This window comes from Coenobita brevimanus, chromosome 57 (genome assembly GCF_032717465.1).
Source record: "Coenobita brevimanus isolate Jiangsu-jjx chromosome 57, ASM3271746v2, whole genome shotgun sequence".
NCBI lineage: Eukaryota > Metazoa > Arthropoda > Malacostraca > Decapoda > Coenobitidae > Coenobita > Coenobita brevimanus.
In genome coordinates, this window is record NC_137010.1 from 54,608,134 (window position 1) to 54,633,156 (window position 25,023).

The 25,023-nt window shown below is 40.1% G+C and overlaps 1 protein-coding gene across 1 annotated transcript; it reads right to left on the reverse strand.

The window, feature by feature from the left end:
* Nucleotides 1–13,889: 13,889 nt before the first annotated feature.
* On the reverse strand, nucleotides 13,890–24,219 carry LOC145402016 (glycerol-3-phosphate phosphatase-like). Its single transcript, XM_080274115.1, has 6 exons — nucleotides 24,134–24,219; nucleotides 19,559–19,719; nucleotides 18,892–19,029; nucleotides 17,769–17,976; nucleotides 14,913–15,054; nucleotides 13,890–14,085 (listed from the first exon to the last, which is right to left on the reverse strand). Exons 1-6 carry the CDS (start codon nucleotides 24,216–24,218, stop codon nucleotides 13,890–13,892), a joined length of 930 nt encoding a protein of 309 aa, XP_080130241.1. The 5' UTR covers nucleotide 24,219.
* Nucleotides 24,220–25,023: the final 804 nt, after the last annotated feature.

Sequence of the window (25,023 nt, forward strand, 5' to 3'; positions counted from 1 at the left end):
GGGAGATAGACATTAGTGCAGCAAATCTTACAAGTACCCAGTTGTGCCTCGCCATAATTGAAAGGTGAGAAGTTTTAATAGATCATAATATGTTTTGGGGATATTTTAAAGTAAACGATGGCCTATACTGACTTAGTTTATCAGTTCATTTTTTCTGAAAAAAAAAAAACAACTAGATGTCCGAATTACTGTCATTTACGGTCGTTAAAAAGCTACTCGATATTCATTATATTCATTTTTTTGTGTGAACAAAATGATGGTGATTAATAATTATTTCATCATTCATTCATTCATTGCCAGACGCCATGTATCCCAAACGGGGTGGCCAAGGGCTTAGAGTTAATTGTTTTACAGGGAGGGGCACTAATCCTCCACCAACCCCACTTGACACATAGGGATGCCAACAGCATCTGGTGTTCCCAGGCGGTCACCCATCCAAGTACTAACCAGACCCTAAGTGAGAGCAAAATTGTGGGATCCTTAGCCTTTGGTTCCTTCTGATTTGCTTATAAAAGAATGATTTTGTAATTTTTAGTTTGTGAAGATAATTATATTTTGTAATATTTCACCAACTATTGTAATAAGATATTAAATATATAAAAAGCTTCTCCTTAATTTCATTAAATTGATTCCAGAAATATATATGTTAAGTACCAATATGGTGCATATATATACTGGTGTGTGTCTACCGAATTTTTACCTATATCTACTGAATTTTTTGGCAATTTTCTCCTGAAATTTCCTCTGCACCATCTGCCACCACTGCTAACAATAAAGAAAATATTGTTGCTTTGGTGGTGGGTGGCACCTGTTCTAGCCTGGTTTAGTTTATAATGCACCAATATCACACACCCTGCATCACTATATTCTGGAATGTCCCTTAATTGCAAAATATAGGAACCAACAATACAGTGCTCTGAGCAAATTTCTTAGTTATTTGATATCTTAATTTCACTTCATCATGAATACTGTGAATCGGCACTAAGGTTGTAGAAAGCCCTATATTCATTACTTGTAGTTAAACATAAAGTTGGTTGCTGATTTAAATATTGTGTTAATTACACATTTCAGTAAATATTTCATCTTTGTACCAAGATTAGAGTGACCCCTGTGTTGCTGGGTCATGGCAACCGATGGATTTACTTAGCTTGGTTGAGTCATGGAAATGTATCCTTTTTATTCTGTTAACTGCTCTGTCTCTCCCAGCTTATACTTTTATAATATTCTGCTGCTATTTTTATTTATTGTGTAGGTAAAATACATAAAGAATCCTTTGTTTTGCAAGTAACTTCTGACTCCATGCATCTGGATCTCCATTTGCTGAAGGAGGCTTGTGGCAAGACCACCACCTTTCTTGTTGTATATGTGGTGGTAATCATCATCCACTTCTTCCTTCACCTTTATCACTCTTTATCTATGTCTGTCCTTCCCTCATCCAGTTTAATTCTCCCATCCTTCCTGTCACTTTTACTACTCTTCTTTCCACTTCAGGTGACTCTGCACTGAATGACAAGCTTAATGATCTCCTGTAACCTAGGAAACCATTTATGCTGCTGGGTGGTAACCATATAACCAAAGAACAGGGTGATGTGGAACCTACTATGGTATGTGGCGTCCATCCAGGAACCAAATCCCACCACAAGGAAAGCATCAGTTCACTGCATGGGACGGTATGGCAGGGGTGGTTGCTGGCTTTCCTGTGGTTGATGGGTCTACTCATCAGGACAATCCGAGGGTACTTAATAACAATAAACATTCAAATCAATCCATCAAACACACATCCATTCCAGTTTACACGAACTTAAACACACTGCAAACAAAACAAACTGAAAACTCCTCACAACACTGGAACAAATCTAGTATTCATTCCATCCTGTTCATATCGGATTATTTCATTCAGCTGAGCGTAAGTCATAGCAGCCAAAGTGTGATTAGACTGGATATAGAGGCGATGGATTGATAGACGGACAGGAAATATGTGTAGACAGAGATGGAAAACTTAGATAGAAAGACTGATTGATTGATAGAAAGACTGATTGACTGATAGAAAGAATGATTGATTGATAGAAGGACTGATTGACTGATAGAAAGACTGATTGATTGATAGAAAGACTGATTGATTGATAGAAAGACTGATTGATTGATAGAAAGACTGATTCGATATTGATGGATAGATAGATAGGAAGATTGATTGCTTGATTGATAAATACTGTAGATGGATAGACAAACAGAATGATAGAGATAGATATTGATACAAACAGATAGAAAGACATCAACAGAGACAGACAGCAAGAGATACCAACAGATAGAAAGACACCAACAGAGACAGACAGCAAGAGATACCAACAGATAGAGATTTGGAGACGAGACTGACAGATTAAAACAAGTAATGAGGACACTGATAAAAAGAAGAGGGAGTCAATGACCTAAAAGATAACATAAATGCTATTCGGGGCACTCTCTCTCTCTCTCTCAATAAAACTCAATCACATGGATGATTATCAGATTTTTTTTTGTTGTTGCAGGAGGAGTTAAAGGGTCAAAAATTTCCCCAATATATATGACCGAGGGACCATCTAAGAACCACCATGTTTACTGTCTATCTATCCATATTGAATTTTTGATGTGTCTGTTATTTTATTGCCAATATTCTCATTTTTAATTTAACTTGGCCTAAAATTGCCTCTCTCCACTTCAAATGCTGAGCTGTGAAAGTAGATTAACACATAGAATATGCTGCTAATCATGAAGAAGTGCTGTGGAATGGATACAGAGCCATAGTATTGTGGTATTCTGCATCTATGTGAAATACAGTAAAAGTCCAGTTCTTCGGCATCCAATTCCCCGGCAAATCTGATATTTCAGCAGTTTTGAGAAATAGTCCCATTTATGAAAATCTCTGATCATTCGGCAGAGTTTCCGATTTTCTTCGTCAGTCTTGAACTTCTCCATGAGTCCTTAGAGCCTGTTGCAGGACCTTCTACTCCTGGGGACTTCTTCCAGCAGTAGCAGAGTCCAATCAACCCCTTCTATTGTACATATGTAAATAAGGAACCTACTATAAGTTTAGGTAAGCGCATGTGAACATGTAGGCCTACTGTACCATTACATTTATATACAGTATGCTCACTAATTTCTTTATTTTTCATATTCATGTATAGTACTGTATTCATTACAGTATTGTACAGTATCCAACAGTATACAGTACTCTCTCCAAACACATTTGTAATGATATGAGTAGTGATGATAGTGTTCACCGAAACATATAAGGTACTGAGTGGGTAGGGTTTTTGATAATTCGGCAATTTTGATTTTTCGGTACTTGCCTGGTCCCATAGATGCCGAAAAATCGGACTTCTACTGTATGCTGCGACAGGATAAATATCTGGGCCAAGTTAAGGCAAAAGGACTATAGAATTCATTAACAAAGGCTGTGTCTAACTTCAGTTCAAGAGACTTTCATTCTGAAAATAAAGTTGTCTGGTGTAAAAAAAAAAAAAAAAAAAAAAAAGTCAATGAACAGGAAAGGCTGAGTAAAAAAGGACAGTTTTAAAAAGTAATATTTCATTCAACATCTTTATTATTCATGCAACATATTAAGTCTTTGTTTATCATCTTTATTCAACACTTTTATTCAAAATAATTATTCTATATTTATCATATTTTTTTGGACATGAGTCAATAATCAAGTAATGTCACGTATTTTTAATTATAACTGAATCAACTTGTAATGAACAGATTATGAATTTGGCACTCTGTTATCTTGTTATTGTTTTTTCTTGGAGGGAACAATTTGTGGGCTCCTGGCCTTTGGTTCCTTCTTCCTTGCATTAAAACAAAGACAAAAAAAATCATGGTTTTTCTCACCAATTCAACACAAGACACATCTGGCTGGAGCACCTAAATCCACTACACCACCAGGCATCATTGTGGTTATATGCTTACCATCTAATGCAGTAAATGGTTTCCTGGGCTACAAGAAACCATTTGGTTTGTCATTCAGTGCAGAATCACCTGAAGGCAGTATTACATTAAGCGAGTGGATGTTGAGTGCCCCATCTATAAAATTATCATCATAATCATTTTCATCATCACTGGAATGAAACTTAATTCTACAGAAGGAACTATAGCCATAACATAACATAAAAGAACACCATGTTCCTTTGTGAGAAATCCCAATACTGAGACTGGCCATGATACAGATGATGTTTTCTATGGACTGTAGGGTAAACCAAGACTGGCATTCTTGTACGGTTAGGAAGATTACTAGCACCTCTTCCTTACTGGTTTATTTCTCATCATCATCATCATGCAGACCTCCTTTCCCACCCTAGGGCAGGGTGAGGAGTGGCAAAGTCCAGACAGCCCAAGTTTGGCCGATCCAATCACCAACAGCACATTTCACTAACACATGCCATCAAAAACAGGCAAACAAAACCAAGGTGGTCCCGTACTTACAAATGGGCTACGTTCCAAGAAACTGCTCGTAAGTTGATTTTTTCGTAAGTCAAAAATGCATTTAATATAACTAACCAACCAAACATCAAAGCCTAGCCACGCCTACATTACATGTGCTTAGAACATTACATTAGCCTACAGCTGGGCAAAATCATTAACACAAAGCCTATTTTAAAATAGTGTTGAAAATCTCATGTTATTTATTGAATTTTAAAGCACAGTTTTTTTTTTTTTTTTTTTTTTTTTTTTTTTTTTTTTATATAATGCAGGGGAGAAGGAACCAAAGGCCAGGAGCCCACAAACTACATTCTACATTCATAACATCAAAAAAATTGTAACCACTGTTCGTAAGTAGCGGACCACCTGTATTTCCAACACAAACACAATTATTCCAACATTTATGATGGAGTGTGCTGGTAATGAATGGCCAGGAGGAAAAGTTAGCCGCCAATCCCCCCACCAGAGCTGTGTCCTGCCTTCCCCATTCCTATTTCCTTCCCAAACAACACAGTATCCTTCCTCCTCATACTTTTTGCTGACTTGTTCATAGTGCTGTTACCCATATAGCCTTCCTTTAATAATTTCTAGCAACACAGAGGGTGGAAAACTGTTGGCAGACTTTTTCTCATGGCTGTAGGAGAGAGAGAGAGAATATCACACTCCTTACCACACTTTTGAGATATGGGGTCACTCTAAAAGTACACACTATTATTCTTTATATATTTTAGTGATTGCTCTGAAAATACATAGAACTACATGTGACAGAAAATTCTATGGTAAGAGGCACCAGGTTTACAAATCTATATCCTTTTCTTTGTAACCTGGTCAAAATTTCTGCCCTTTTTGAAGCTTATTTCATTTTCTTTTTTTAATGCAAAGAAGAAGGAACCAAAGGCCAGGAGCCCACTAGGACAAGGATGTGAAAAAAGCTGCAAAAGGGTGAAATTATGGGCCAAGTTGGTGTAAAATGGGTATAGTTTTCATTTGCAGTACTATAGTCGTGGTGGGCGACTCTGAGGTTGTCATAATCGTACCCTGGCAACCTACTATTCAAAAGTGCATCCAATTTCATGTATAACATAAGACGCAAGTGATTCGTGTATAATATGCTTGTGTATAATAACATTCATGTATAATATACAAAATCGGAAGCACTTTTGAACAGTAGGTTGCCAGGGTACGATAATGAGAACCTCAGAGTTGTGCGCTGTGACTATAGAATATGCTGTTGTACTCATTTATTTTCAAACACATACTTGAAATTCCACCACATGAGGAGGACCATCAGATATAACAGACTATCGGTTTTATCGGATCAGGCCGTCCTCCAATTGGTCCGTTATATCCAGGAGGGATGGAGTGGAGAGGTATATGAGAGAGGGGGGTGTGAGTTGGGAGCAGGGCAATGAAATGGCAGGGGACAGGGCAACAAGGAGGCGATTTGTTTGTGGCCACCTCGTATGGGATTTAGGCATCTGGTAATAGATAGATAGTATTGTTCTGTACTACACAACTTGATTATTACATACACAAAATACACATTGCACTCTATTTCATTACAAAATTAAATAATAAGTAAAAATAAATAATTAAATAATAAGTAAAAATATAACAGACCATACTGTTTTTACTCTAACTTGGCCCAGATTTTCATAATTTTGCAGCTTATTTTATGTAAGCAGAAAGAAATAATGCTACCACTCTACATGCTCTCCATAGCACTTCTTCGTGACTAGCATCATACTGTAGCATCAACCTATTCTCCCAACTCAGCATTCAAGATGGAGAGATGAAAATTTTAGGCCAGGTGAAAGTAAAGAGTGAAGGAGCGTTGTGGTGTGGATGTGGATGTGATAGGAAGCGTTAGGAGAAACACACTTAAGGTGGTTTGGCCATGTGGAGAGGATGGAGAATGAGAGACTGACGAGGAGAGTGTATGTGAGTGAGGTGGAGGGGAGGAGAGGGAGGGGGAGGCCAAGGATGAGATGGAGGGATGGGGTGGAGAGATTTATGAGAGAGGGGGAGGTGAGCTGGGAGCAGGGCAATGAAGTGCCAGGGGGCAGGGTGACATGGAGGCAATTTATTTGTGGCCACTCCTTACAGGATCAAGGCATCTGGCAATGATAATAATAATAACAATAATAATAATAATAATAATAAATGGAGTGTATGTTTCGATGTAGGGATTACTGTATTCTTTAATCTCCTCACAATTATACGATACGATAAGAAAGATATTTTGAAACACACACAGGTACATAAAATATTAATGGGGTGTTTGCAATGTCTTTTAAACATGGCTTGTAGTAAAATGTTTAATATAATTTTAAAAGAAGATGTTTAAAATTGACCAAGTAACCATTTTCACCATATCAACCTTTATTTCTTATTTCCTACTGCCTATGATCTCCAGTCCTTCAAAGGCAGTGTGTCCAGGCATGTCAAAATGAATGGCTCTAGAATTTGGCTCTCTGTTATCAGGTTTTTGTTTTTCCTTGGAGAGAACAAATTGTGGCTCCTGGCCTTTGGTTCCTTCTTCCTTGGAAAAAAAAAAAAATGAAGCACCAGTCAGTGATACCATTTCTTAAGTAAACATAACCTCCTACTCACCTCTCCTAGTCAGTCTTTCATTCTCCATCCTCTCCACATGGCCAAATGGAGGGGGAGGGGGGCCAAAATTAACATACCTCCTATTCACCCCTTCACTACCAGGCAAAAGTACTATAAAAAGATTACCTGTGAATTAAAAAAAAAAAAAAATCATATCCTCATACTGAAGAGGTTAGGTTTTAATAGTTAGAAAATTGTCAAAAAATAAAATCGTGAGTAATGGACATGATGAGATACAAATTTAAAATACATACAACATTTAAAATACAGGCGAGAAAACATCAATAAAGAGGATCAATAAAGCATCAGCAGAGAGAATCAATAAAGAGCATCAATAAAGCATCAATAAAGAGTATCAATAAAGTATCAATAAAAAGCATCAATAGAGCATCAATAAAGATAATCAATAAAGCATCAATAAAGAGCATCAATAAAGAATATCAATAAAGAGCATCAATAAAGAAAATCAATAAAAATTATCAATAAAGAGCATCAATAGAAAGCATCAATAAAGAAAATCAATAAAAATTATCAATAAAGAGAATCAATAAAGCATCAATAAAGAGTATCAATAAAAAGTATCAATAAAAAGTATCAATAAAGAGAATCAATAAAAGGCATCAATAAAGAGAATCAATAAAGTGCATCAATAAAGAGAATCAATAAAAAGTATCAATAAAGCATCAATAAAGAGCATCAATAAAGAAAATCAATAAAAATTATCAATAAAAAGCACCAATACAGGGATCAACAGAACATCAATACAGGGATCAACAGGGCATCAATAAAAGAGGAACAGAGAATCAATAAAGAGATCCACAGAACATCAATAAAGAGATCAACAGAACATCAATAAAGAGATCAACAGAACATCAATAAAGAGATTAACAGAACATCAATAAAGAGATCCACAGAACATCAATAAAGAGATCCACAGAACATCAATAAAGAGATCAACAGAACATCAATAAAAGAGGAACAGAGAATCAATAAAGAGATCCACAGAACATCAATAAAGAGATCAAGAGAACATCAATAAAAGAGGAACAGAGCATCAATAAAGAGATCAACAGAACATCAATAAAGAAATCAACAGAACATCAATAAAAGAGGAACAGAGCATCAATAAAGAGATCAACAGAACATCAATAAAGAGATCAACAGAACATCAATAAAGAGATCAACAGAACATCAATAAAAGAGGAACAGAGCATCAATAAAGAGATCAACAGAACATCAATAAAGAGATCAACAGAACATCAATAAAGAGATCAACAGAACATCAATAAAGAGATCAACAGAACATCAATACAGGGATCAACAGAGCATCAATAAAGAGCATCAATAAAGACCATCATTATAATCAACTAAGCATCAATAAAGAGAATCGATAGACTCAATAAAGTACAATTTATAAATGTAATCAACACAATTATGAACCTTATGAAACTACATTTTTTTTTTAGTTTACAAAAAATAAAGGTTTTAAAATATAGAGGATTAGGATATAGAGGATTAAAATATAGAAGAGTTAAATATGGTAGATTAAAATAAAGAAGAGTTAAATACAAGAGGATTTGAATATACAGTACTGGATTTAAATACAGAAGATAGAAATATGGAAGACTTTCATATAGATAAGGATCTGAATATAAAGGATTTAAATATAGAAGATATAAATATAGATGATTTAAATACAAGAGGATTTGAATATACACAATTTAAATATAGAACATACAAATACAAAGGATTAAAACAGACTTATAGGGGAGCTGAATAGACTGGATTTAAATACTGAAGATATAAATATACAGGATTTAATCAGGCTTATAGAGGATTTGAATATTCAGGATTTAAATACAGAAGACAAATATGGAGGATTTAAACAGACTTATAGAAGATTTGAATATAAAGGATTTAAATATACACAACTTACATATACAAGATTTGAATATACAGCATTCCTCGTGTGTTGTGGGGAAGGCTCAGTCAGTTACCAGTGTCTATCCTGCACTGTTTTTTGCCTCCAACACCCCTTTTCATGATTTGTAATAATAATAATAATAATAATAATAATCTGTCTACCTATCTATAGCCAGACGCCTTAATCCCGTAAGGGGTTGCCACAAACAAATTGCCTCCATGTCACTCTGTCCCCTGCCATTTCACTGCCCTGCTCCCAGCTCACATTCCAATCTCTCATATACCTCTCCATGCCATCCCTCCATCTCATCCTTGGCCCCCCCCTCCCTCCACCTCACTCATACACTCTCCTCGTCAGTCTTTCACCCTCCATCCTCTCCACAAGGCCAAACCACCTCAGTGTGTTTCTCCTAACGCTTCCTATCACATCCACATCCACACCACAATGCTCCTTCACTTCCTCATTTGTCAGTCTGTCTCTCCATGTGACTCCAGAGGCTCCTCTTAAATAACTCATAATAATAAAACAATAATAATAAACCCAGCCCTAGGGTGGGAAAGGAGGACATGATGATGATGATGATGATGATGATGATAATAATAAATAATAATAATAATAATAATAATAATAATAATAATGATCCTCATCATCTAATCCAGTGTTGGCCCATGAGGAATGTAGGAGCCCGTGGCTAGACAGTTGGTCCTGACATTTAAGATGAGAGTGACCAGCCTCACTCATCCCTAAGTGGCATTACGTGAGAAATAAACCCCAACCACCCCTTGGGCATCACAGCAAACATACAAGCAAGAAAAACATCAAGCAAGCAAAATAATCAAAACAAAAACTCAGGGAACACAATGAGAAAAAAAACAAAAACAAAAAAGTCCTAAATTCTATGGGAAATACGCTGGAGAAAGACAAAAATCTGGGCCAAGTTAAGGTGATGGGAGTGTAGAATATGATGTTAGTCACAAAGAAGTGACATGGAAAGAATGTAGAGCAGTAGCAGTTTTTCAGCCACTGAGCTACGTGAAATAAGTTGCAAAATGACGAGGGTTACCTGTATCTATTCTTTCTTAGGCTTTTACTTTCGTTGGTTATGGAAGCTCCCTAACACCTCTCCCTTAGAGATATATTTTTGGATATGGCTGGTTAATACCCTTTTGTACATTGTGTATGCAGGGTAAGGTGATGTTGGAGGGATTTATGTAACAAGGAAAAGGACAGTAAGGAGTAATATGGGAAATAAATAGCTTAGAAAGAGGTGTTAGGGAGGGGAGAGGGCCACAATATATGTACTAGCCTGTATATATAAGTTACATAAAGGAATACAAATATGGACACAAAGAATACACTACATGGCCATAATTAAAAAAAAATAGACAGCAAATACAAAGAATACACTACACGGGAACAATGAAACATAACTACAGAGAATATATAAAATGGTACAATTAAACAAACATAAAAACAAAGAAGAACACTACATGGGCATAAACAAACAGATATTCTTCACCTACATGTAGACTTTCTAAACTGGTGGTGTTAGGTACAGCCATCGTCACACTCTCTGATGGTTGGGATGCTCATGTTCTGGACAGACAAATGCCAGATGATTTAATTCCGCTGAGAGGGGGTCATAATGGCTGGACAGCACTGCCACTGTCCCCACAAACCCTTTGAAGGTTGGGAACACTCTACCATCAGCAATATTCTAACTATTGCCGCACACTACTCCTCTGAACTGTCTGCTTGCATCCCTCCACCTCCATGACGGGCATGTAGCACCCATCTAGCAACAAACTCTCATCCCTTTTCTGTCCAACTCTCTAATGCAAGAGTTAACCGTTACTCCCAGTCCTTCATGTATGCAACAGGCCAACTCTGGAACTGTCTCCCTCTGTCCTACTGCCTATGATCTCCAGTCTTTCAAATGCAGTGTGTCCAGGCATCTCAAAATAAATGGATCCTGAATTTGGCTTTGTATTGTTTTTTATTTTTCTTGGAGGGAATGGTTTCTGGGCTCCTGGCCTTTGGTTCCTTCTTCCTTGCACAAAAAAAAGAAGAAGAAAAAAAAAAAAGAAAGCCAGATTCTTCTGACCCGAATATCATCTTACCATACTTATATTTCGCGATGCAGTGTGATATGAAGGGAACGTTCAAAGAATCTTATAATACTACACAAGAGATACTTAATAATTTAGTGGTGAATATTGCACTGCCGGTAACACAATAATGGTGACTATTGCACTGCTGGTAACACAATAATGGTGAATATTGCACTGCTGGTAACAATAATGGTGAATATTGCACTGCTGTTAACACAATAATGGTGAATATTGCACTGCTGTTAACACAATAATGGTGAATATTGCACTGCTGTTAACACAATAATGGTGAATATTGCACTGCTGTTAACACAATAATGGTTAATATTGCACTGCTGTTAACACAATAATGGTGAATATTGCACTGCTGTTAACACAATAATGGTGAATATTGCACTGCTGTTAACACAATAATGGTGAATATTGCACTGCTGTTAACACAATAATGGTTAATATTGCACTGCTGTTAACACAATAATGGTGAATATTGCACTGCTGTTAACACAATAATGGTGAATATTGCACTGCCGGTAACACAAAGGGACTGTCTTACCAAATATTTAAGTAACACCAATTACAAACGTTACATAAAAAGAAAGATATAAACAAGACTGAGAGAATACAAAGAGAAGCAATCAAGATGGTCCCTAGCCTGGCAGATCTATTGTACATGGAAAGATGAGAAAAGATGGGTCTGTCTTAAAGAGAGAGAGAGAGAGAGAGAAGGGTGACATGATTGCAGTGTTCAGGGCCTTGATGGGAGTAGACAAAACTGACAAAGATGATCTATTTGTATTGGATGGGGAAGCAACAAAAGGACACGATAAGAAATTGAAGGACGAAATTGCCTGAAGGATATCAAGAAATACAATTTTCCATATAGATGCACTGACCTGTGGAACAGCCTGGGCAAAGACATCATCCAGTCCAAAAATTTGAATGAGTTTATGGCAAAGTTTGACTGGTTGAGAGATGGAGACGGGACCCCACGAGTGTTGCTCATTTCCTGTATATCACAACTTTGTAATACTATACTCAGTTTTTTTTAATGACATAAAGGTGCACTTGACAGGCTGGTTATGACAGGCTGGATGCAACAATACTTCATAATCTCTTTACTCGTTAGCATTATTAATTGACAACACATATCTGAGGGGGAAATTTGGGTTAGTAAATGTTATTCAGACATGTTGGATTCAGCCAATTATCATCAACCTGTCAAGTGCATCTTTGCCACAATTAAAAAAAAAAAAAGACAGAAAGAAAATGAGTATAGGTATACCGTATACAACACAATACCCTGGTGAAGATGTGTAACTACAGAATTACTTTTGATTCACATTTATTCCTATTTTATTTATTTTTAATTTTGGACACTGGATACAGGCTTGATAGTCAACTCCCTGAGGCTCACCAGACCTCTCATGTACCACACATTTTGGTACATATTTTCATCTGTTAAGGAAGCTACCTAACACCTCTTCCACATCTATTTATTTTCCTTATTGCACCTTACCATCCACTTCTGTGCTACTTAAATCATTCTAACTTCACCATACTTTGCATAAGTAACATACAAAACAATATTAACCAGCCACATCAGAAAATAAATCAGTAAGGGAGAGGTGTTAGGGAGCTTCTTCAACCAACATGAAAACAGATCCTTGTCGCCTGCCATGGATACTGGATACACAAAGGGGTGTTTTTTTCACAACTATTTAGCCATGTGTACCTGTGAAATACACCTGACCATTCTCACAGCCACCTAAATTTCCAGGTAAATATACACTCAAACCTCGATTTAAGGGACCTCCATTTAAGGAATTTTGGATTCAAGGGACTCCATATTCTACCTGACAAACAACAACAATATATAAAACAACAACAATATATTTTCATGGCGTTGGTGTTTTGTAATGATACGCAATGTCTAGATTATACACATTAATACTGTATGGATTTTTACACAGTACCCGTAAAATAATATTCATAATCATATAAATAAGTAAGGTAAGTGAAACAATCATTGCATTTCATAATTAGATTGTCTTTATATGTGGTAAAACAAGGGACATTTTCAAGCAAGGGACATTTTCAAGCAAGGGACATTTTCAAGTAAGGGACATTTTCAAGCAAGGGACATTTTCAAGCAAGGGACATTTTCAAGCAAGGGACATTTTCAAGCAAGGGACATTTTCAAGTACAGGACATTTTCAAGTACGGGACATTTTCAAGCAAGGGACATTTTCAAGTACAGGACATTTTCAAGTACGGGACATTTTCAAGTACAGGACAAGTGATTCCCCATTTAGTCCCTTAAATCAAGGTCTGAGCGTATCTCAATGCCCTAAAGAGCTTGTGTTGGGCTAGCCTATACCTGGACTTGGTCGTGTACCTTGTCATTCCACTTGCATAACCCCAGCCACACTCCTGGTGTGATGGTATTTGTGTGGGTGTTGTGATGGTAATTGTGTGGGTGTTGCGACTGTGATTATGTGGGTATTGTGATGGTACTTGTGTGGATGGTGTGATGGTAACTGTGTGGGTGGTGTAATGGTATTTGTGTGGGTGTTGTGATGGTAATTGTGTGGGTGGTGTAATGGTAATTGTGTGGGTGGTGTGATGGTATTTGTGTGGGTGGTGTGATGGTAATTGTGTGGGTGGTGTAATGGTAATTGTGTGGGTGGTGTGATGGTATTTGTTTGGGTGTTGTGATGATTTTTGTGTGGGTGTGGGTGGTGTGACGGTATTTGTGTGGGTGTTGTGATGCTGGTATACAGAAGGATTTACTGTGAGCCAAGTGAGTTAAGCAAAGGGATGAGCTCACTGATCTCATTCAGGCAATAATCGGCCAGCAGGCGGTGATGGTTCGGGTCAGAGCTGGTGGCCCACGTATCCAGGTCAGATTGCTGAGTGACACCGCTGAGCACCACCAGTGTCTTCATACCACAGTTCTTGCCAAACAGGATGTCAGTGTTGCACCTGGGGAAAAAAAAAAAAAAAAAACGGTAAATAATTAGACATCGTCATCATCATCACCATCATTATCATCAATCATCGTCATCGTCTTAGTTGTCATCATCATTATCATCACCACCATCATCTATTATCATCAATCATCATCAATCATCATCGTCAGCATCTTCATCTGAGCTATGAGAGATAAGCTGCAAAAGGGCAAAATTCTGGCCCAGGTCAAGGTGGAAAGGGTACAGAATATGGTGCTAGTCATGAAGAAGTGCAACGGAAAGAATGGAGAGCCATAGCATTGTCATTTTCAACCACTAAGCTACATGAAACAAGCTGCAAAAGGATGAAAATCTGGGCCAAGTTAAGGTGAAAAGAGTATAGAATAAAATGCTAGTCATGAAGCAGTGCAATGGAAAGAATGGAGAGCTGTAGCATTGTCATTTCAACCACTGAGCTGCATGAAACAAGCTGCAAAAGGGCAAAATTCTGGGCCATATTAAGGTGAAAGAAGTATATTGCCTCATATGTCATTTAACATGTGATACGAAGCATTAGGAGAAACACATTGAGGTGGTTTGGCCATGTGGAGAGGATGGAGAGTGAGAGACTCATGAGGAGAGTGTATGTGAGTGAGGTGGAGGGGGGAGGCCAAGGATGAGATGGAGAGGAGAGGTATATGAGAGAGGAGGGTGTGGGCTGGGAGCAGGGCAATGAACTGGTGGGGGACAGGGTGACATGGAGGCGATCTGTTTGTGGCTACCCCTTTCGGCATTATGGCGTCTGGAAATAGATAGATAGATAGATAGACAGCCATTTAACACTCAATCCAATACACACACCTGTCACCAATCATAAGGGTACGTGAAGGGTCCAGGCTGTGTTTCTTGCTGATGACGGAGAACATCAATTCCGAAGGTTTGCCCATGATCAACGCAGGACGCTCAGATACGGTCTCCACACAGCGCACCAAACACCCCGTACCTGCAAACAAACACCTTAACTGTAGTATCGGTAACCTGGGATGGTGTAAACATCTACGCTGTCTGTCGCTGACTCTGGGAATTTAACAGATCTTGAATTTGGCTCTCTGTTATCTTATTTTTGTTTTTGTTTTTTTTGGAGGGAACAATTTACAGGTTCCTGACCTTTGGCTTCTTCTTCCACGCATTAAAAAAAATAATAATAATAATAATTTTCGGGGAGGTCTAGGTTAGGTTAGGTTAGGTTTCTGTGTCCGCCCTCCTCTCTTCCTATTTCTCCCATCCTTCCTGTCACTTTTTATTACTCTTCTTTCCTTTTCAGGTGGCTTTACAACGAATGACAAACCTAATGATTTCCTGTAAGCCATGAAACCATTTACAGTGCTGGGTGGTAACCATATAACCAACCCATACGTGTTCCCTACGTGTCAACAAGTGGGTTGGCAGAGGGTTAGTGCCCCCTCCTGTAAAAGAACTAACTCAAAGACAAACAGCCACTCCTTGAAGGATTAGAGTGTCTGGGTATAGACAGATTGACAGGTTAGGTTAGACTGTGCCAGGTTAGCTTGTCAGGATGTAATGATCAGACAGCTAGGTAATATGTCAAATGGAGTTCATCTGGGTACCATTTCTAATTTTGCCATGATCTAATACAGCTGTAATATAAGTTCTTTAACAATTATTATCCATCCATCCATCATCTAATTCTGTGTTGCCCCATGAGGAGTGTAGCAGCCTGAAGCTAGACAAGCTGGTCCTGACATTTATGATGAGAGTGAAGATTAATCATGTAAAAGATTATCTAATACCAATTATGCATACAATAACTACATTTTGATGAAATGGAGAATATTTAGATACAGGATGCTCTTGTACATCACAGCTTACCATAACCAGTACTTCAATACATTCAACACAAAACAGTAATAGTAATAGTAGTAGTAGTAGCAGTAACAGTGGTAGTAGTAACCATAGTAGTAGTAGTAGTAGCAGTAGGAGTAGCAGTAATATATCAACCCCAGTGCATCTGGACATCCAGACCTATCAAGCCATGGCATGCAATCACCCCTGCAAGGCAGTCTCATGCATTAAACTAGTGTTTCCCTGATGCAGACAGCACCTGCACAAAGCAAGGTATGGGAAAGAATGTGAAGGTTTTGGTTCCTGGATGGATGCTGCATTTGCATCTCTTCACCAAAACAGGGGCACCATAGTAGGCTCCACATCAGCCTGTCATTCGGTTTTGTGGTTCCCACCCAGCACTGTAAACAGTTTCCTGAGATACCTAAGGAAGATGTACTATATCAAATGAGTGGATGGTAACTCCCACCTACCACATTGCAGTAATAGTGGCTGTAATAGTAGCTGTAACTGAAGACTTATTTGAATATGAACCTGGTACACTACAGACTGAAGTTGTCCATCTCCTGCAGTCCACCATCCCATATTCAGTGGGTAGGAAGTCAGGAGGACATTTGTATAACAGGACAGCACAATGGTTTAGTTTAGTTATACTGCACTGTATTGGTGAGAGTGTGTGAAGGCTTTACTTCCCCACCACCAGCATAACACCACCACCAGCATAACACCACCACCTCCCCACCACCAGCATAACACCACCATCTCCCCACCACCAGCATAACACCATCACCTCCCCACCACCAGCATAACACCACCACCTCCCCACCACCAGCATAACATCATCACCTCCCCACCACCAGCATAACACCACCACCTCCCCACCACCAGCATAACACCATCACCTCCCCACCACCAGCATAACACCATCACCTCCCCACCACCAGCATAACACCACCACCTCCCCACCACCAGCATAACACCATCACCTCCCCACCACCAGCATAACACCACCACCTCCCCACCACCAGCATAACACCACCACCTCCCCACCACCAGCATAACACCACCACCTCCCCACCACCAGCATAACACCACCACCTCCCCACCACCAGCATAACACCATCACCTCCCCACCACCAGCATAACACCATCACCTCCCCACCACCAGCATAACAATTGACCTGACCACACCAAATCTGACACAACACGGGGATTGGCTTACTCAGCTGTGCCAATGGAGAGAGAATAATTGTTGTCCGGGTGTGCAGTGTTGGATTACCCAGTGTTGTGCCGTCCACTATGTCAACAACAACAACAAACACTGCACAGAAAGACTTGGGCAAACCAGATCCAATCACTCGTCAGCGTTGGTGCCAACGAAGAGACAGTGTGAGTTACTGAGGTATGAGGCAGCTGATTTGAATGCAGAAGAAGCTGAAGTGCTGATCAAAAACCAACTTTACAGCATCAACAATTACCTGGTATATCTTCTTTATCCATCCATCCATAATCCAATCCTATGTTGCCCCACGAGGAACACAGGAGCCCAGGGCAAGGCATGTTGGTCCTGGCATGTAAGATGAGATGAACATACACAAACACCTACCATGAAATCCCTGGGTGCCTCCTGCTGAAGTGACCAGTGTGTACAGTGCTGATATCCACAACGACAATTCAGAGTAAAAACTATTCTAAACTCACCGAACTACATACTGTTCAGGGAATGGCTCATCTGTGTTAGTGGCAAGGAAGATATTAGGCATCAATCAAACCACATAAAATCTCTGGGTGAATCCTGCTAAAGTGTCCAGCGTCCAGCAAATCCACCCGATAAAAAGCACCATAATAGCAAACCTGGGCACACAAGGTTCGACTGGGGTACGGGGAACTGCTCATCTGTGTTGGTTCCGATGAAGAGGCAGTCGGGGTTGTTCAGGTACGAAGCAGCTCGCATGATCTTGGGGAAATTGAAGTGATCGTCAAACCCCACCGCCACCGCACCAACCTCAGGATCCAGCTTCATCTCATCCACCAACTGCAGGATGTTCTTGCACGGCTCTTCCTGTTGGGTTAAGGAAGGGGGAGGGACGGACCGAGGATGAGATGGAAGGATGGAGTGGAGAGATCTCTGACTGGGGATGAGATGGAGAGATTGAGTGGAGAGATACATGAGGGAGGGAGAGACCAAGGATGTGATGGAGGGATGGAGTGGAGAGATGTGTCAGGGAGAGAGAGAGAGAGACCGACGATGAGATGGCAGGACGGAGTGGAGAGAAACATGAGGGAGAGACGAAGGATAAGAAGGAGGGACAGAGTGGAGAGATCTGTGAAGGAGGGACAGACGGAGGATGAGATGGAGGGATGAAGTGGAGAGATTATATGAGGGAAGGAGGTGTGTGTTGGGGGGAGAGCAGCCAAATGGTATAAGCCAGAACAACATGGAGGTGATTTGTTTGTGGCCACCCCTGATGAGATTAAAGCAGGTGATTATACAAAGGGAATATACTGTTAACTTTACTCTTGTTATCACCACTCAGTTACATTCAAGATAGATAGCACTCTATAGCTGTACTCTAATTTGTACTAGAACTGCCATCTCTCCATCTTGAATGCTGAGTTGTAACAATATAACAATAATCCTTCCTTCCCCTCGCCACCAATACATGCGTGAGCTGTGTTAACCTCAATGTCCAGGGCAATGGGCCACACACTCATTCACTCATCATTCCAGCCCACAGAATCCTTCCTCCCCCTCACCATCAATACAAGTGTGTGTTGTGCAGTGCAATGGGCCATGCACTCATTCACTCATCATTCCAGCCCCCAGAATCCTTCCTCCCCCTCACCATCAATATATGCATGTGTTGTGCTAACCTCATTCTCCAGTGCAATGGGCCACACACTCATTCACTCATCATTCCAGCCCACAGAATCCTTCCTCCCCCTCACCATCATTACAACCATGTATTGTTCTCACCTCCTTGTACTCATACGATACTCCCACTTGCTCCAGTTCCTTCGAGATGCCGCTGCTGCCAACAATGTACACCTTCTTCTCGAAATTCTGTTGCTTCAGGTATTCAGCCAACACATACGCTGAACTCACGATGTTGTCCTGAAACACACATCACCAAGAAGAAGAAGAAAACTGTGATTTGGTAACATTTCACACCACTGTTTCACCACAACTACAATTACTTTTACCCAAGAATGCACAGTGAATATTAGTCTATCTCTTTATCTATCTATCTACACACACACAAACACACACACACACACACACACACATATATACATACCAAAACATATACATATAGATATACATGCATACATACATACGGGTACATATACACATACAGTACATACCATACATCCATCCATACCAGTATATATACACATACAAACATACATACATACATACTGGTACATACAGACATACAGTACATACATACATATATGAAGGCAAAGCACACAGGCTAAAGGTAGTGAAATGGGGTGCCTTCATGTGGTGGCATGTTTATAACTGGGCAGCTCTGCCATCCGGTTATACAAACATCCCTCAACTACCTCCCTGCAGACGCACAACTTCAGCCTGCAGTCCACTGGGTTCCCAATGAGCCTGACGCCCACCAACGAGCATTTACCTTCGATGCCTTGAATCCGAGGGTGTCGCACTTCGTAACATACTCGTCACGCGACCTGGTGGAGTTGTTGGTGACGTAAAAGACCTTTTTACCCAGATCCTGAAGCATGTTGATGGCGACATTGGCTTCCCCTATTAATTTGCTGCCAACCCATATCACTCCTGAAATACAACACACCATCACCACCACAACACACCATCACCATCACAACACACCATCACCACCACAACACACCATCACCACCACAACACACCATCACCATCACAACACATCACCACCATCATGACACACCATTATCATCACAACACAACATTACCACAATAACCACCATGTATGTGAGTGTGGGACTGAAAGGCATAGGGAGACCGAGGATGAGGTGGAGTGGTGAGGCAGACGCATAGGAATCTGAGTTGTGAGGTATGGAGGAAGGGCAGCTTGTTGGTGGTAAAAGTGACATGGAGGCAGTTTGTTTGTGGCTACTCCTTCCAAGGATAAAGCGTCTGGCTATTGATAAACAGACAGATATGGTTCAGTGTATAACCATCATCATCATCATCACCAGTATCACCATCACCATCATCATCATCATTATAATTATCACCAGTATCATGAAGTCACAGAGTGTGCAGTGAGATTGGATGGTGAGGATATGGAGAATGTGAGTGCATTCAAGTACTTGGGTAGTGTGATGAGTAAGGATGGAACTTTGGGGGATGAATTACGTGAAAGGGTACAGCAGGGAAGGAAGGTTGTTGGTACACTGAAAGCAGTGATGAGAAATAGGGAGGTGAGTATGGAAGTTAAGAAGTCACTGCATGATGGTATTGTGATCCCTACCCTGACGTATGGAAGCGAGGCATGGACCTTGCAAGAGGGGAACAAGTCAAGAGTGAGAGCAGTGGAAATGAGTTACTTGAGAGGAGCATGTGGAGTGACGTGGAGGGACAGGTTGACGAATGAAGAAGTGAAGGAACATTGTGGGGTAGATGTGGATGTGGTTGAGAAGATTAGGAGAAATACACTGAGGTGGTTTGGACATGTGGAGAGAATGGAGAATAAAAACCTGACTAAGAGGGTGTATGTAGGTGAGGTGGAGGAAGGGAGAGGGAGGGGCAGACCGAGGATGAGGTGGAGGGATGGAGTTGAGAGGTATATGAGGGAGGGGGGGGTGAGTTGGGGGGAGGGTAGTCAAATGGTGGGTGACAGAGTGACTTGGAGGCGTTTTGTCTGCGGCCACCCTTTGCGGGATTAGGGCGTCGGGCTATAGATAGATAGATAGATAGATCATCATAATCATCATCATCATCACCACTATCATCATCATAAACATCATCACCATCACCATACAAAATCATTATCATCACCATCACCACATCATGCAAAATCATCATCATCATCATCACCATCAGCATACAAAATCATTATCATCACCATGAAGAGAAGACAGAGGGGGGTGCAAGGAACAGTGTGGTGGACTGAAGAGGTGAGACAGGCTGTGGCACAAAAGAAGAAAGCATACAATGAATGGATGAGAAATAGGGGCGTGGAAGAAGTTGAGAGGCAGAAGAGAGAGTTATATGCAGAAAGAAAGAGAGAGGTGAAAAGATTAGTAAGAGAGAGTAAGAAAAGAGTGGATGAGGAATTTGGAAGGAATTTGAGTGTAATGTGGAGGGACTGTAAGAAAATGTTCTGGAAAGAGGTGAAGAGAGTAAGACAGGGTGGAAGTGAAGTTAGCAGGGGAGTGAGAGATAAAAATGGTAGATTACTAGTGGAGAAGGGAGAAAAAGTGAGCAGATGGAGAGAACACTTTAAGGAATTGTTGAACATAAAGGATGGAAGTGATGTGAGTATAAGTGGCTGGGGAATGGCTGGGAGAAGGAGGGAGGTGAGAAGACAGGAAGAAATCAGTAGGATAGAAGTTGTGGAAGCAATGAAGAAAGTTAAATTGGGGAAAGCCCCAGGAATTGAGGGAGTGTGTGGTGAAATGTTGAAGCATGGGGGAGAGATAGTAGTAGAATGGATGTGGAAGATGTGCAGATTGGCCTGGGAGGAAGGTAGAGTCCCGGAGGATTGGAAGTCAGGTATAATTATTCCCTTGTACAAAGGAAAAGGGGAAAAAGAAGTGTGTGGTAATCACAGGGGCATTTGTTTTCTTAGTATAATAGGAAAAGTGTATGGTAGGATACCACTTATTGACAGAGTTAGAGAAAGAACAGAGAAATTAGTTGGAGAAGAACAGGGAGGCTTTAGGAAGGGAAGAAGTTGTGTAGATCAGATATTCATTCTTAGATCTTTAGTGGAAAAGTTTCTAGAGAAGGGAAAGAAGTTGTATGCAGCTTTCATGGATTTGGAGAAAGCATATGACAGGGTGGATAGACAAGGATTGTGGAAAGTATTAAGAATATATGGAGTAGATGGGAAGTTGTTGAATGCTGTGAAGAGTATGTATGATGGTGCTAAGGCTGCAGTGCGTGTGGATGGTGAACTAAGTGAATTTTTCTCTTTGAAGGTTGGGTTGAAACAGGGATGTGTCATGTCTCCATGGTTGTTCAACTTGTACATGGATGGGGTAATAAAAGAGGTACAAGGTAGGGTAGTGGATGTTGGAGTGGCCCTGGTGAGAGAGGATAGTGTTTGGAAACTCCCTGTACTGTTGTTTGCAGATGATACTGGGTTGTTGAATGAAGACGAAGGGGAGCTGCAAGGCTTGGTGGATGAGTTTGGGAGAGTGTGTAGGAAACAGAATCTAAAGGTGAATGTAGGGAAGAGTAAAGTGATGGTCTTTGAGAGAGGTGAAGTCAGTGAATGTACAGCAAGGTTGGATGGTGAGGAACTGGAAAATGTGAGTACGTTTAAGTAGTTGGGTAGTGTGATGAGTAAGGATGGAGGTTTGGAGGGTGAGGTGCTTGAAGGGGTACTGCAGGGAAGAAAGGTTGCTGGTTCTTTGAAAGCAGTGATAAGAAACAGGGAAGTGAGCATGGAAGTGAAAAAGTTACTACATGACAGTATTGTGATACCAACTCTAATGTATGGAAGTGAAGCTTGGACATTGTTGAAAAGACACAAGTCAAGAGTGAGAGCAGTGGAAATGAGTTATTTAAGAGGAGCCTGAGGAGTCACATGGAGAGACAGGCTGACAAATGAGGATATAAAGGAGCGTTGTGGTGTGGATGTGGATGTGATATGGTCAGACTCAAATATGAAGTCCGTTTGGGTGGGGCCCGCGTGAGGATTTCCCTCTCTACAGCTCTGCCAAACCTCCTCTCTCTCTCTCTCTCTCTCTCTCTCTCTCAGCTGATTGAGAAAGTTTTTATATATTTATAAGTTTTGTTTTCTTCTATATTGTTTCGACCTTTTTTCCACATCACCACTGAGGTAAAAGTCTTGGCACTTTTTTTTTTTTTTTTTTATAGAGGTTTCCCCAGTAGGCATAAGTCCTCTCTCTGATCTTTCTTCTCAAAAATACTTGTTCACATTGTAAATAAGTTCTTTCTCTCGACTGTGGAGCACACAAGAGCGAGTCGGAGTAGCTGCCATCGTGGGTGGGGATCAGGGAGGAAGTGACCAGTCACCTGTAGTCTGAGGTGGGTGTCCTTGACCTCTGGCAACGTCGGAAAGCGACGTTGTCACGTGGTGTGGAATTTATACAAATCATTGCTATTATCCTAAAAAGCGACACATTCATAGCACTATATAGCCTTATTTAATATATTTAATAAGTACAGTGTATTTAATATACAATTTCAAATAGTAAATAGCTGACATATGACAGAGAGAGAGATAGGTACTGGGGTTGATGCGGCAGAGCTGTAGAGAGGGAAATCCACTCTCGGGCCCCACTCAAACGGACTTCATATTTGAGTCTGACCTTAGGAAGCGTTATGAGGAACACACTGAGGTGGTTTGGCCATGTGGAGAGGATGGAGGGTGAATGACTGACAAAGAGAGTGTATGTGAGTGAGGTGGAGAGGGGGAGAGGAAGGGGGAGGCCGAGGATGAGATGGAGGGATGGGGTGGAGAGGCATATAAGAGAGGGGGGTGTGAGTTGGGAGCAGAGCAGTGAAATGGCGGGGGACAGGGCAACGTGGAGGCGATTTGTTTGTGGCCACCCCGAACAGGATTGAGGCGTCTGGCAATAGATAGATAGATCACCATCACCACACCAAAATCATCATCATCACCATCATAATAATAACCCATATCACTGTTTCCCACTCATTAACACACCTTCCATGCAATAAAGTATGGAAAACATTTGCAAATAAATGTTCATCACCATTTCCTTATCATCATTATTCTCCGTATTCTCAGTATCCTCATCCACCACTATTTGCCTCAGGATCTGTTATGAAATACGTGAGTTTTGTAGGTTTAATACAGCCGTGTGGAATCAGTACATATAAATTAATAAAATACATGACTCAAGGGAAATACATAACGAAGGTGACAATGACGTGACCTCAGAATGTCATTAGAATGCCGGTTCTAGGAATGCCCACATGGCGTTATGTATGTCATGAATAACGCTTAAATTAACAGACGTAATACCTATGAGAGGCTGCTAACTGTACATACCGTCACAGTCCGTCAAAACCGTGTCAAAACTGTCAATAAATAGCTTGAAATTACTGCTGGTCAAACGCTCTGGCAGGCTGGCCATTGTTTTCCGCGTGTTGACGATTTCGGAACTAACCACTTACGGCTCAATTTTACGAATGAAGTTTACCGATAACGTATTTTATATTTTATTTTTGGTAATAAGAGATTGTCGTATTCAAATTACCAATAGTTTGTTATTACCCTGATGTCTTCCGCTAAGTGATGATTTCGTGACTATCTTCTTACGGCTCTATTTGGTACCTTTTATTGGATATGTAGTCCTCATACAATAAACATTTTCAATTAATCATCATCTTTTTTGTATGGATCTATAATTAGTGAAAGTAGTGGGATTACTATAACAAATTTTTAGCCTCAAATTTTCACCTTGCTGGTCAGAAATCTCGCTCCCTTATAGAGATTTCTACATTATTGGCGATATACCAGTATTCAGAGGCCATTTTCATGCTATTGTATGGAGACTGTTAGCATTAGCGTTCTCTTTTTACAGAATATTTAGCGGAATTTATGGCTTTGGATATGGCAACCAACTCCACTACGAAGAAGGAGAATACCCGAGTCGTTTGGCTTGGTTCCACTTTTTCCGCTATTTCTGCGTATGTAAGGTATTTTTAGCGTATTTATTAACATTTGATGGTATATAAGTACATTTCCTAATAATCTCATCTTAAATACTCAATATCCAAGCCTTTATCATCAAAATATGAGTATAGTTTTGTTGCTCCACTTTTCCCCAATATATGTGCTTATATAAGGTATTTCTCAGTTATTTTATCACAGTTCGAGTTGATTTTCTATGTATATGTTCTCAAATGCTCAGTATCGAAGCCTTTCCAATCAAAATT